We start from the raw sequence: 14,254 nt of genomic DNA, 5'->3' as shown, positions 1-14,254 counted from the left end.
GCCCTCGGCGTACCCAAACCCCCGCTCCCCGGCCGCACCTGCGCAGGAATTAATGCCCACAGAGCGGAAGGGTGTCTGAGGGTGCGGCACACAGAGAGCCGGGGGGCACAGCACCCGCGGCCACACTCGTGTCGTCGCCCCCTGCACCATCCCAGCTCATCGCTGCGCCCTCCTTCCCTCCCTCCCCGCGCTGGGGGCTGGTTCGGGCGCTCCCTCCCAGCCTGGGGCCGCCATCAGCCGCCAGTCCTGTCTCCTCCCCTCCCGCTCCTCCCGCCCCTCCGCTGCAGCTCCCGGAGCTCCTGCCGATGCCAGAGAGGGCTCCAGTCCCGCAGAGCCCCCGCCGCAGCGAGGTTCCCTGAGCCCCCGGCCAGCAGCGAGCCCCCCACCCCAGCCGGCAGCTCTGCCCGCAGCCGCTCTCTCCGGGCCAGCTGCGGAGTCACTTCAGAGGACACGGACCCGCGGGGACAACAGCAAATGCTCCCGGCGAGAGGCAGCCGCCCCCGCTGGGCTTCTCCCGGGCCGGAGGCGAGCTCTGCCCCTGCCCAGGGACAGCGGGCCCGGCCGAGGTGCCAAGCGCTGGCCGGTCCCCACTGATGTTATCTTGCCACCTGCGCTCGGAAAGCACGTGGGGACGCGACTCCTGGCAGCCGTGGGAGAAGGGGCTGGCTGGGGACAGCCACTGCTAAGAAATTGCCTTCCCCCCCACTCCCTCCCCAACTTGTCATCCCTCTGATCTGCAGCCACCAGGTCCCCCATGAGGTCACTGCTGCTCCCGCTGCTGGTGCTGTGGGTGCCGCGGCTCCCAGGGACCCTGGCAGAGGTAAGCGCCTGACTCCCCAGCCCCCTCTTTGGCTCCGCAGCTCTTGGCCGCAGCTCGCTGCCGCGAGGGGCTGCCCCGCCGGGGAAGGACGCGGGACTGCGGGTGCCTCTCTCTGGCCGTGCAGCTGCGCCCCATCAGCGGTGTTCTCTATTCCGAGAGCCGCTGCCCCCGCTGTCCCCGCTGCCCCTCGCCCCAGCTCCCGGGACCGCAGCGTGTCCCTGCTGCCGTGGCTGCGCCGCTCCTCGCCCGGCAGTGGCCCGGCTGCTGTTCCCAAGGGTCCCCATCCGCTTCGCTCTTCTCTCCCAAAAGCCCCGCGATCGGTGAGGAGTCGGAATGAGTCCGCCCGCAGAGCCGAGGGGAAAGAACGCCAGGAACATGCTAGTTCTGCTGTGGCTTGTTGCAGGACAGGGAGTGGGCAGGAGACATTTCCTTTAACGTGGGGGGAACTGACGCCAGTCCAAAGCCGGGCACACCCTGCTGGGAGCAGGCTGTGAGAGAACGGGTGTCCCCGCTGCCGGGCAAGGTGCTGGGGGCTCCGGGGGCTCTGTTCTGCCCGTGGGGGGTGGCAGCTGAACTGGAGTCTGTGGTCCGTCCATGCTCTCCCCGTGGTGGGGAAGGAGGTGTAGAGGGAATGAGATTGCCAGGCCCTGTCCAGAGCTCGCTCCTTCCCTCCCTCTCCAGATCTTCTCCTGTGCTCTGGCTGGTTTGGTGGCCTCTTCCCCTGTGGGCATGGCCCCGTGTTGGTCTGCAGCCCCAGGACCCGTGCAAAAGGCCAGGGCAGCCCACAAGCTGCATCTGCCAAGTCTGTCTCCCTGCCGTGGCTAAGGGAGGTGTGAGAAGTGACCCAGGCTCTCCTAGGAAAAGGGGTCACAGCCCACAGATGCCATGTCAGGGTGGGAGCCATGCCTGGCCAGCCTGACCCCTGGCCTGGCACGGGCACCTCTCCCAGCTGTTGGTCTCAGCTCAGCCCCCCCCCCCCCCCCATCCTGCCCCTCTCTCACTTGACACCTTCAATCCCCCAGGGTGATGGATGCAACCACACAGCACAGGCAGGGCTGGATGCACGAGGTGAAAGAGGTAAGACACAGGAACGAGGTTCCCAGGCTGAGAGGGGTGGGATGGTCTCGGTACCTGGAGTGGTGAGATGAGCAGATGTGCTGGACCACTCTTGGAGTTGAGTAGCTTTGTAAATACTCTGCTTTAGGCTAACTACGAGCTACAGATCGTGCCCAGGGAAGGGGGAGAGTCAGTCCCATCTGTATGGGGGCACTGTGAGAGATGGACAAGGCTCCAAAGCTCCCTGCTTCCACAGAACACCAGGTGGGCTCAGCAGCAGCAGCACAGCCATAGGTGCCCTGCTCAGAGCCTTGGGGTTGCCTGGGTAGGATCAGAGTCTGTAAGGCAGCCCCACAGCTGCTGTGGGCCGGGAGTCAGCACAGTGCCCACATGGCATCAGCCTATGCCAGTGAGAAATCACCTGGATGATCCACAGGCACCTGTCAGGGCATGGGGTGTACCTGGATGTGGCTGTCTGCGATGGGGTTAGTGGGAACATGAGAGCAGTGCTGGGGTCACGGGCCTCTGGCCCAGTTCAGGTACATTTGTGCTGCAGATGTGAGGAAGGTGACAGAGGGAGGCAGGCAGTGAAACTGCTGGAAACTCAAGAGTAGCAGAGAAGCCTAGGTTGAGAACTCATACCTTCAGGAGATAAGAAAGAGCCTGCAGTAACAAACCATCCCTGCTTGAACTCCAGGCAGGACACAGACCTGTGGGTTGCCTTCAGGAGGAGCTCAGCTGTGCCTGGTGCTCTGGGTGTCTGCTGACAGCGAGGGTAGTCCAGGGCAGCTGGCCCAGGTACAGACACCTCACTCATGGGCACCCAGCTACATTCAGCCAACCCTTCCTAAGCAGTCTGATCCTAAACATGAACTTGAATTTCTCAGGGATGGCACTGAGAAGGCCTTTCCCAGGGACACTACATGCCCCTATTTGTGTCCCATCTGATGTCCTCTGGTCCCTCTGCCGTCACCAGCAGGCTCCAAACCACAGCATTGCATGGAACAGAAGTTGCATGTAGTTCTGGAAGTGTTCAGCTCTGGGAAAGACACACACAGCTCCTGATCCGTGCCAAAGGTGTCCCTGCCCCGGGCTCACCCCACTGCTCCTCCCTGGCTGTGGAAAGGGTGCCCCTGGGCAGACCTCTGGGGTAGTCATTGTGCTTGGTTCATGCTGTCTCCCTGCCAGACCCTACGTAAGCCTGTCATAACGTGTTGTACACCATAAATTTTAAGTGCTAATTATTACACAAATGTCTTATTAGCACTAGAGCTCTCTTGGCATTTTCCAAAGGCTGAGAGCCACAGAGAGCTCATGGATGTGGCACTTGGGGACTCGGGTTAGTGCTGGACTTGGCAGTGCTGGGGGAACAGTTGGACTCAATGATCTTAAAGGGCTTTTCCAACCTAAATGATTCCATGACTGACAGCAAGGCTGAGGATGGGGGTGTGTAACAATCTGCTGGAGGCATTGGGAGGCAGAGATGGACCCTGCCCTGGTCACTCTGCCAGCTTGGCCCTGACAGACAGGCTCTGCCTGGCTCCTGTTGTGTAGGTGGTTCCTGAGCGGCTTTAAGGGCAGGAATTCAATAGCAGTTTCGGCCACTGACCCACCAATTAGGCCAAGCCCAGTTTGCCACTTCCCTGTCCCCAGACACTCTCCATTGGGATGCCACAGCACTGGCCCCACAGCCCAGTGCACTGACCTGGCTGCTGCAGCACAAGCAAGGCAGGGACACACCTCAGCACGGGCTGGGGCCAGTCTGGTCCCACATTTCCTCCATGTGTGCAGTGTCCCACTCTTCCCATGCCACCTCTGAACTGGGCAGGACGGAGGCAACTCATTGTCTGGGTCCCCCCAAAACAGCCTTTGCCTCCTTCTCTGTCAGAGCCCACACAGAGGCAGAGATTATTGCAGGGAGCAGAATGGCCCCCCTGCCATATCCATCCTGCCCCCCAACTGGCCACTGTCTTGCTTCTCCATGGTGGACCCAGAGCCTTCAACATCTTTTTGGGGGGCTCAAGCCAACACAGGTGGTGAGCAATGGATTATACCCAGCCAGGGAACTTCTCTGCCTTAAACAAGGACTCTCTGGACAAAGCACATGATGACCTGAAGCCTTCTGGTCTTTCTCCAGTGGAGCAGATGCTCCATGCTTAGGAGCATCTCTTTGACAGCTTCCCTTGACAGCTTCCTTTGACCTGAGTCCATGAAGGTTTCTGAACATTCTTGTGTTTGCCAAAGGCTGTTCAGAGCCCTCGGGGTCGGGGTGGTGGCCACTGCCTGGTGTACCCAGCAAGGGTGGGTGGCTGGGAGCTGGCCCTGCAGGCTGGCACCCAGCACCACCACTCCCTGCTGAGGGTTTCGGATTTGCCTCTGCAGGCACCCTCCTGAATGTCAGTGTGAGTGACCACAACCGGTCAGACTCCCTCCTTCTGTCCTGGGATGAGCCAGAGGGAGGTGCCAAGGGGTACTTGCTTGCCCTCTCCTCCCTGGAGTCAGGCACGCTGCTGCAGAATGGGTCTGCTGGACCCAACGCCACCAGCTTCTGGTTCCATGAGCTGACCCCTGGCACACGCTACGAGATCGAGGTGACAGCCGTGCTGGCCTGCATGGGCACCACCAGCCAGACCATCACAGCACAGACAAGTAAGGGCTCATCTCAGTGCTCCTACCAGTGATCGTTGTGCTGCTTTGGAGGGTGTTGTGCTGTTCGCATCGTTGTGCTGTTTGGAGTCCTACTAGTTTGTGGGGTCGTTGGGCTTTTCCTCACTTTCACAAGAACCAGGGTCCTTCCTTGGTCCCCAGAGTCCCAGGGGTCATTCCCTCTTCCTTGTGGAGGAAGGGTCCTGCCCCTGCACTTTATATGGGCTGGGTTCATGCTGTATCTTCTCCTACAATAACGGAGCTAATGATGGACCAGCCCGTGATGTGGCTTGCAGGGAGCTGAGGGGTGGAAAATGTCATGCCTGGAGGTCTAGAAATAGCTACAAGGAAGGAGCATCTGCTCCACACTTTTGGCACGTCTCTGTCAATCACTGCTCACCCCCAGGCCTTGCTCTGTGCCAAGGGCTGGGGAAGGGGACAGGGCTGGTGGCTCTACGACTCAGGTGGGGATGGCAGCCCTTGCCTGCACCTCTCCAGAAGATCATTGAGTAAATCAGTGCAGGTGAAGGTGGGAAACCTAGCAAAAGAGAGTAGAGCTGGAGGGAGGAGATTGGACAGTGCAAGGGCTGGTGTCAGGCAGCAGTGGCAGAAGCAGAAGCTGGTTCTCATAGAAAGGCAGGTGGCAGGACCCACAGGGCTAGCAGGAACAGAGGACCTGGCAGCAGGTAAGCTTCCAGGTGATGATTGCTTCGCCTTTATATGTTGGCCCTGATCAAGCCTCCCTGCTCAGTTCAGAGTAACTGCTGAGACTGATCCAAGGGGATGGTGCAGCCCACACAGCCCATGGGAGGCTGGTGAGCAGTGAGGGAGGTGATGGGGCTGTGCTTCAGGGATCCTTGCTGGAGCCTCTCTGCTCTGGAGACAGGCTGAGAGAGATGGGGTTGTTCAGCCTGGAGAAAAGAAGGCTCCAGGGTGACCTTGAAGTGCCTTTTAGTACCTAAAGGGGATTTGAAAATAGAGAAAGGGACTTTTTATGTGGGCAGATGGTGGCAGGACAAGAGGGAAGAGTTTTAAACTGGCAGAAGAGAAGTTTACATCAGATCTTAGGAAGAAATTCTTCCCTGTGAGGGTGATGAAGCCCTGGCACAGGTTGTCCAGAGAAGCTGTGGCTGCCCCATCCCTGGAAGTGTCCAAGGCCAGGTTGGCCGGGGCTTGGAGCAGCTTGGTCTGATGGAAGTTGTCCCTGCCCATGGTGGGAGGTGGAACTAGATGAGCTTTAAGTTCCCTTCTAACCCAAACCATCCTGTGATTCTGTGACTGGGTCCTGTGAAGCTGGCTGGCAGCACCTCACCAGGCAAAGGCAAGTTCCACCAGCCTGTGAGCAGCTTGCCAGGTCAGGCACCCCCAGGCAAGCAGCCAGCAGTGCCTGTGCCATGTCCGATGCAGGTCCGTCAGCTGTCCGCAACCTGAGCCTGAGCAGCGGCGGGAGCTCTGCCTCGTTGCGAGCAGCCTGGGCACATGGGCACGGCCAGCGTGACGGGTACCGCCTGGCCCTGTGGCACAGCGACTCCCAGACCCTGGTGAGGAACGTGTCCCTCCTGCCCAGCACCTCCACCTTCCTCTTCGACGGGCTGCTGGCTGGCAGCGAGTATGCCTTGAAGGTCAGCACGCTGGCTGGGACCAGCCAGGCCAGCACCAGTATCCACCAGTGGACAGGTAGGGAAGGATGGGTGTGCCTGCCCAAGGAGGAAGGGGTGGTAGAAGGGGTTTGGCAGGAAGGATGCAGCACATGTGCTGGGCTGGTGAGGAGAGGAGGTCTCCAGGCTTTGGATGGGGAGCTTGTGTATGGTGGGGAGCAGCTGGAGTGTTTCAGGGGAAAACTTGGGCCTGCCTTGCAGCACCCACAGCTTGGGTTTGTGTGTTCCCAAGGGAGGGACGCAGTCTGGGGGTCCTGGATCTCTTGGCTGCTGAGAGCTGCAGGAGTGCTGCATTACCCAGGCTGCCACCCCTCTGCCCTGCAGCCTGAAAGAACATGACAGTATGGAGGGACCCCAAGGGCCCCCCAACCTGCATGGGAGGGGGCACGGGAGGGTAGTCCCCTACCAGACCTTCAGCCCCCACGCCATAGAGAGCAACTGTGGGCACAGAGGCCCCTGGGGAGAGAGGAGGGTCCAGGGACCACCGGCCCCAGTGCTGAGCCTCATTGTGTCCTGCTCTTCCCCTCAGCTCCCTCCATCCCCACCCAGCTGAGGCTCAGCCCGGGTTCCAGCACCAGCCTTGTCGCCTCCTGGGCAGGTGCTGCAGGGGCTGCCTGGCTTCACCTCGAGCTCCGCAACCTCCTCACCCAAAAGGTCAGCACAACCCTGTCGGCCAGGAGGGGCCTCACCAGCTACACCTTCCAGCATCTTCACCCCGGCACTCAGTACTGGCTGGGGCTCAGCGCCATGGCTGGGTCCCACACCGCAGTGGGACCCAATGCCACTGCCTGGACATGTGAGTATGAACTTGGTGACCCCAGCTTTCTCCCTGCCTCTGGTCCAGCCTCTGAATCCAAAGGCCTCCTGCCAGAGTCTCAGGTGCACAGGGTGATCTTCCTTGGACCTGGCTGAAAGCTGCTCCAGGACCCAGCTCTGGGGTACTGCTGTAGTGGGGCCAGTGAATCCCTTCAGCAGGTGGATTCCCTGTGCTGGCCTGCTTCCCCCTGGGATGCAGTGGGAGCAGCCTGTGGTCTCTCCCCAAGGAGAAGGATGGAAGGGCAGCAGATCCCACTGGTGTTCAGTGCTGCTGGGGCTTGGCCCTCATGTGCCTCAGGGCTGTACAGGAGCAGCAGAAAAAATGGGGCAGGGGGGCAGCAGTTGAGCTGGTTTGAACTGGAGGCCTCTGGAGGGGCTTATAGAAAAGCAAGAAAGACTTTTCACATGGGCAGACAGTGATAGGACAAGAGGTGAAGGGTTTTAAACTAAAATGTGAGAGATTTAGATTAGATTTTAGGAAGAAATTCTTTCCTGTGAGGGTGATGAAGCCCTGGCACAGGGTGCCCAGAGCAGCTGTGGCTGCCCCATCCCTGGCAGTGTCCAAGCCTGGGTTGGACAGGGCTTGGAGCAACCTGGGATAGTGGAAGGTGTCCCTGCCCATGGCAGGGGGTGGAATGAATGAGCTTTAAGATCCTTTCCAATCCAAACTATTCCACAATTCTATGATTCTATGAAATGGATTTTTGGTGCTCTTTGATTGCTGTCAAGGACGTGTTGTGGTAGCACCTAATAAACTCATCCTGGTGGATGTTCCCAACATGATGGGTGCTGTGCAAATACAGCCAAGGAATCCAGGAGCCTCTGGCAGGTCAAAACAGTGTGGGGACTATTGCACCATTCCCCCAGCCCACTCTCTGCTCCGGCCTCAGACTGATGAGGACCCTGGAAGAGGGGGACTTTGCTAGTGACACCATGTCCACAGCACAGTAAAAAGTTCCAGTCCTGAACTTGCTCTCCCAGATGTTTCCAGAAAAACCAGGAGGGAAATAGAGAGGGCAGAGTAGGTTCACACTGAACACCAAGGTAGCGTTGGCCCTCAAACGATGGCGGTGCCAAGCTGCAGACTCAGAGCTGCTGTGGCCAGTGACTTGTCCTGGCACTGGCCAGACACTGGTCAGGTGCACGCTGGGAGGACCTGGTGCCACCAGGTGTCAAGTCTCCAACTCTTCCTGCTCCACCTGCCAGCCCAGGAAGCTGGAGCCTGCTCCCTGCTGACTGTGCAGATGGGATTTTGGAAGGCCTCCAGAGCTCCAGCTGGTTTGTTTCTGCTCTGGGGTGAGGCTGATTCCTGCTGTTGCTGTCTGCGGCTCTGACCTGCTCCACTGAACAAAACTCCCCCGTGCCAGACGCACAAGCCGGGGCGTCTGGCCAGGAGTTTGGTCCAGGCCAGTTCCTGGGAATATCAGCAAGCTCATGGTGGGATGTGAGTGGAGTGGAGGGAGACTCTCAGGAATTTCTCAGCAAGGCTGCCAGCTTTGTCTGGACTCTTGTTAGTCCAGGAATGCTTGTGCTGGGGAGTGGAGATGGCACGCTCCAAAAGGATGTCTGAGGCTGGACGTAACCCTGCTGGGAATGAGGCCCAGGAGAATATGGGATACAGGGTACCCCATAATCCTGACTCACACAATCCTATTCCCTTCCAGACCCCCTGAGCCCTGGCAATGTGACCCTGAGCAGTGCAGAGGAGCAGAACTCCTTGCAGGCTCGCTGGAGTATCCCAGGGGGACAGAGGGACTTCTACCTGGTGACGCTGCGAGAAGGAGAGGACAGCATTCCAACAAGGAACATCTCTGTTGGTGGGGACAACGACCATGTCACCTTCCACGGGCTGAGCCCTGGCCAGCAGTACTCTGTCCAGGTGGTGGCGGTGGCAGGGCCGTACAGGGCATCAGCGCACAGCACAGCAGCCTGGACAGGTGAGCATAAGCCCATGTGTGGCCCTTGGGCTGTTCCTGCTGCCCGATGAAGGGGCTGCTGCCTGCAGGGGGCTGAGGGGGAGGCAGGCGCAAGGACAGGGCACATGTGACACCTGGTCTCAAGAGCAGGTTGTGGATTGGAGCAGCAAAATCTGCCTCCCCACGGTTCCTGGTGAGGGTGGGCTCAGAGGTCCTGGGAGGGTTTGTGCCAGCATCAGGCACAAATCAAGAGCAGATCCTGCTTCGTGCCTTCTGGACTCAGTGTTCGGCAGGTTCCAGGCAGCTTCTCCCCTTCCCCTCACCACAGCTGGGTGGGTGGGCAGGGAAGCACCATCAGCCCCCTCAGATCAGCATCTCCCCATGCCCAGTCTCTCCTGGGTGACTTGTGGAGCCACAGTTGGTGCTGTCCCAGAGCTGCCACTCCGGGAAGGGACGATGGAAGCTGTACACAGTGTGGGGAGGCACCCACCCAGCCTGTGGTGCTGGGGCCACTAAGAGCTCTCTCTGCAGCCCCGGCTGCCCCTGTGTGGGATGGAGACAACTGCAGTGTCACAGAATCACAGAACTGTTAGGGTTGGAAGGGACCTCTGGAGATCATCTAGTCCAACCCCTCTGCTCTAGGGTCACCTAGAGCAATCTGAAAAGCAGAAAATACCTCGTGAAAGCAATCTTCCTGCCTGATGCACTGCCCTGTGTTGTGCTGTCCTTTTCCCTTGCAGAACCACAAGCTCCATCTGGCATGAGCCTGTCCAGCCAGGGTAGCCCCCACAGCTTGCTGGCCAGCTGGGAGGAGGTGATGGGGGAGGGCTATCTGCTGGCCCTCAGCCTCGCAGAGCACCCCGTGAAGAACAGCTCCTTGCTCAGGGGTGTCACGAGCTTCACCTACGAGGGCCTCCACCCTGGGACCCTCTACACCTTTGAGGTCAGCACTGTGGCTGGTCCCTACACATCCTCACCCCGGTGCATCTCCAACTGGACATGTGAGTACCACAGCCCTGGGTTCCCACTGGATCCCCACTGGGTTCCCTTCCCCCTGATGTCACACCTCAGGGCACTGACAGCACACATCTTCTACAGCTTCATCCAATAACTGGGCAAAAGGCTCAGGAGGAGGCAGAGGTGCTGCTGGATGAGGCTCAGGAGGAGGCAGAGGTGCTGCTGGATGTGTCTGTCCCTGCTCTGTTTGCCAATCACCAGGCACAAGGGGCAGCTGAGCCCAGTGCCTTTCTCCTCAGCCCACCCTCCTATGGCACTACTCAGGCTGCCACTGCCTTGAGCCACCCCCTCCACCACCCACCACCTGCCCCAGAACCAGAACAATTTTTTCTCTGTGCCAGTTTGAAGTGTGCTGGCCCAGTCCCTGCCAGACTGGTGTGTGGGTGTCAGCAGGAGTGACAGTGGTCAAAGCACCTGCATGCAGGTTCTCCCAGGGAAGGAGCTCCTGCCCCAGCACATCTGGAGTTGCACTTCTGCCAGGTGATTGTAGACCTTTTCTTTTCTAGACCCTTTGCCCCCAGAGCAGCTGACCCTCAGCAATGGGGGCCACAGCACCTCTCTGCAAGCCTCCTGGAGAGCAGCTTCCTCTGGCAGCACTGGCTACACAGGGACCCTCTGGGAAACCAAGTCCCAGGTGCAGGTCAGGAATGTGACTGTGGGGAATGACTGGACGAATGTCACCTTGGAGAACCTGGTCCCTGGGCGACAGTACACACTGGAGATGGCTGCTGTGGCTGGACCCTACAGATCCCCGGTGCGATCGGCCACCGACTGGACGTGTGAGTGCGACAGTCCTACCTCACCCTACTGCAGGTCACAACCACCACCTGCCCACCAGAGCAGAATGCTCACAGGTGGTGTGGGGAGGTGGGGAACCAGGGACAGGGGTGCAGAGACAGAATGGGAGGTCAGCTGGAGCCACATTCAGCCATGTTGGAAGTAAAAGGACCTGCAGTGCAGGAGGGACCCATCACCAAACAGAAAACATTTCCAAGCAGCACCCAGGGGAAGGTGGGGACCCACTCCCATGTCTGCTGCTCTGGATTTGGTGTGCTAGGGCTGACTCCTGACCCAACCCCAGCAGGCACAGGCAGTGGAGGGTGCCCAGGAGAAGGGTGTGCAGCCCCCACACCACAGCCAGCTCTCACTGGCCAGGTGTCTCTTCTCTCTCAGACCCCCTGGCTCCGGCCGGTGTGACCCTGACCAACACCCGGCGCCCGATGGGGCTCTCGGCCTTCTGGGACAAGGCTGCTGGTGACGTGGACCAGTTCCACCTCCAGCTCTACAGCAAGAGCCATGCAGCACAGAGGAACATCTCAGTGGGGCCAAACACCCACAACTTCACATTCCTGGGGCTGTCCCCTGGCACTCAGTACTTCCTGAAGGTGACTGTCCTTGCTGGCCCATACAGATCCTCGTCACACTTTGCCACTGAGTGGACATGTGAGTCAGAAGTATTCGCAGTCTCTTGCGGGGATGGGACATCCTGGCACTGCCTGCAAGACTAGCAGTGACACAAACTTGTCTGGGTGGAGGGAGGGCTCTGGTGAGACCTGCATGCTCCCTGTCCTGGAAGACAGAGCACATGTCATAGGTTAGGTACTGTGTGCTAGCTGCTGGGCCCCAAAAGACCCTTTTCCCCAGCTTAGGTTTTCCCCAGTCAAGCTGAACCTTCTGCCTAGACCACTGGTGATCTCAAGGCCAGCCAGGGATTAGTGGGAGGGGGATGTGAGAGAGGAAGCACAGAGACCTGTATAGGCTGTCTGCTTCCTGTCCATGGAGCAGGGCAGCCCACAGGGAGCTGAGTGGTCTCAGCACCTGCCTGCCAGCAGCACCCTGGGGACATGTACAGGCAGATTGCATGTCTCCCAGGAGAACAGGAGATCTGGTGGTCAGGTGCCACCACTTCTCTTTGAGCCCTGGGCAGAGGTGCAGGCTGTACCCTGGCTTCTCCAGGTGGCTCCTCCACCACCTCATGGGTGTCCATGCTCTGCTTTCCTCCAGATCCACTGTCCCTGGCTAACGTGAGTGTGCAGCCTGGCCGGAAACCCCAGGAGCTGCATGTGAGCTGGGTGGAATCCGGAGGTGGCAGAGATCACTTGGTACAGCTCTCAGTGGCCGAGTCCCTGTCCATCATCAGGAATGTGTCTGTCCCCCGTGGAGTCACCCAGCTCGACCTGGAGGGGCTGGTGCCAGGGTCCCGGTACCGCGTGGAGATCATTTCCCAGGCTGGGCCTCACCGCATCTCCTCTCAGACTGCCATCGGCTACACTGGTAGAAACACAGCTCCCCTGCTCCCACCAGCCTTTACACATTGTCTGGATGCTCACAGTCCTCCAGCTCCCAGCTTCACTCCCAAACTAAAGTCTGTCCTGAGCACCCCAGGTTTGTCCCCAGTGACATTGTTTCTCTCCCACAGTCCCACTGCCTCCTCGTTCTCTGTCTGCCAGTCCTGTCAGCACAGCCTGGGCTCTGGCTGTGCACTGGGAGCCTGCTCCTGGGCACAGGGATGGATACCTGCTCAGTGTGCTTGAGGAGGACTCTTCTGCAGCGCCAAGGACCCTGGAAGCAGGGAAGGACAGCACCAATGTCACTGTGTCACAGCTGGAACCAGGAACGTGCTACCTTGTTGGGATCTGGGCAGTGGCTGGACCCTACCGCTCCCTCCCCAAGAACATCACCCGCTGCACAGGTCAGCATCTGTGACACCCACGGGTAGTGGGATCAGTGTTGGCACCTGGGAGAGGAAATGAGAGGAGGGGAGGAGGAGGGCACCCTGGCCTGGTTCCTGGTGAAGCTGGCCTGTAGTCACATCGTGCCTCTCACAGCCTCCTTGTACCAAGATGGCTGCATGTTCAGAAGTGGATTTTTTCCTCTCTGACTCATGTGTCTTTTTTTCCTCACAGTTCCTGCTGCACCAACAAACCTGAGTCTTACCAACCCAGGCAGCTCCTCAGAGCTTTACACATCCTGGAAGAAGCCCCCGGGCAGGAGGGACCACTACCGCATCACTCTGTATAGCCTCAGCACCCAGAGCAGGATTCCAGTCCAGACCTTGAGTGCAGATGCCCTGAACTGCACCTGGACTCACCTGGAGGCAGGCAGCAAGTTTGCTGTGCAGGTCACTGCTGTGAAAGGCTCATTAGAAGCCTCTTCCATCAATGTCACCCAATGGACATGTGAGTCTGCTTGGTTGGGTTGGGCACAGTGCTCCGGTGTGAGCCTCCACCTGAGCCTTCCAGAGCACCCTCTGCCACCTTCCCCATCCCAAGCTGTGCCCACAGCTTCTATGCAATGGTCCTACCTCTCTGCTCACTGCCCTCACTCTATCCCTGACACAGAGCCAATCCCCCCATCCACCCCAGAGGCTCTGGGTATCTCCCCTGCCACATCCAGCTGCAGACCCCAGGGGCAATACACTCAAAGTCATGTGCCCTGCCTGGCTCTTTGTGCCCCAGCTTCTCTCCAGAGGATCTCTGGTCCAGCCTGCCCACCACCTGGAGGGCCCCTGGGCACAGCAGGCAGCTCTCAGCACTGAGCAGGGGGGTAACTGACTGTCTCCATGTTGCTTTCCAGATCCCTTGGCCCCTGTCAACCTCACCCTGAGCAGCCCTGCAGCCTCAGTGCTGGTGGTGTCCTGGGCAGTGGTGGGACGAGGGGCAGAAGGCTTCGTAGTGAATGTTGGTGACGCAGCCTCTGGCGCTCCCATCGGGCACACGGTGCTGGGTGGTGATGCCAGGAGTCACATCCTGAGGAGCCTGAGCCCTGGCACCCGCTACAGCGTGGCAGTGAGGGCCACAGCTGGGCCCTTCCACGCCAGCACCCCCAACCTCACCCACTGCACACGTGAGTGTAATGCTCTCCTTACAGCCAGGTGTTCTTTACCAGATCTCCCCTTCACAGTTTAGTCAGAGACCACACTGGTGCAGCCTTCCTGCTTTCCTCTCCCACCTGTGCAAGCACCCAGTGCTTACTCCCTGCTGGACGCAGCATGAGGAGTCTGTGCCTGATCCTGTGCCACACCCCACCCCTGGCAGCCATCCACAGTGATCCACAGTCTCAGACAGCAGCCAGGGAGGAAGCAGCTGCCACAGAGTCACAGCCAGCCCGTGGGACCTGGTGGAGCTGACCCATCTCCTGCAGCACGGGCTTGGCACAGACGTGGGGCATCTGCTTGAGCTCAGGCCAGATGTGGCTCCTGGTAGTGACCTGTGTTTCCTCCCCAGGCCCGCTGCCCCCAGCTGCCCTGCGCTGGCTGAGCACGGGGCATCCTGACCGGCTGAGCGTGGCCTGGGGAGCCACGGCCGGGGGCAGAGATGGATACA

The 14,254-nt window shown here is 59.5% G+C and overlaps 1 protein-coding gene across 1 annotated transcript in view; it reads left to right on the top strand.

Moving 5' to 3' along the window:
- The first annotated feature begins 249 nt into the window (after positions 1 to 249).
- LOC121658734 (receptor-type tyrosine-protein phosphatase V-like) overlaps positions 250 to 14,254 on the top strand; it is a 34,185-nt gene continuing 20,180 nt past the window's right edge. Inside the window, 15 exon segments of the mRNA XM_042015953.1 lie at positions 250 to 820; positions 1,843 to 1,897; positions 4,259 to 4,525; positions 5,930 to 6,199; positions 6,710 to 6,976; positions 8,661 to 8,933; positions 9,653 to 9,913; positions 10,436 to 10,708; positions 11,103 to 11,372; positions 11,934 to 12,203; positions 12,349 to 12,621; positions 12,836 to 13,108; positions 13,506 to 13,775; positions 14,156 to 14,252; position 14,254. The exon segment at position 14,254 is cut by the window's right edge and continues 133 nt beyond it. Coding sequence (XP_041871887.1) covers positions 755 to 820; positions 1,843 to 1,897; positions 4,259 to 4,525; positions 5,930 to 6,199; positions 6,710 to 6,976; positions 8,661 to 8,933; positions 9,653 to 9,913; positions 10,436 to 10,708; positions 11,103 to 11,372; positions 11,934 to 12,203; positions 12,349 to 12,621; positions 12,836 to 13,108; positions 13,506 to 13,775; positions 14,156 to 14,252; position 14,254 — 3,186 coding nt within the window. The 5' untranslated portion in view covers positions 250 to 754.

Source organism: Corvus kubaryi, unplaced genomic scaffold (genome assembly GCF_017639235.1).
Source record: "Corvus kubaryi isolate FWS band 111438036 unplaced genomic scaffold, C.kubaryi_AGA036_p1.0 split3-37355, whole genome shotgun sequence".
NCBI classification, from domain to species: domain Eukaryota; kingdom Metazoa; phylum Chordata; class Aves; order Passeriformes; family Corvidae; genus Corvus; species Corvus kubaryi.
The sequence above is the reverse complement of the archived record's forward strand: the minus strand, read 5'-3'. Positions and strand labels throughout refer to the sequence as shown.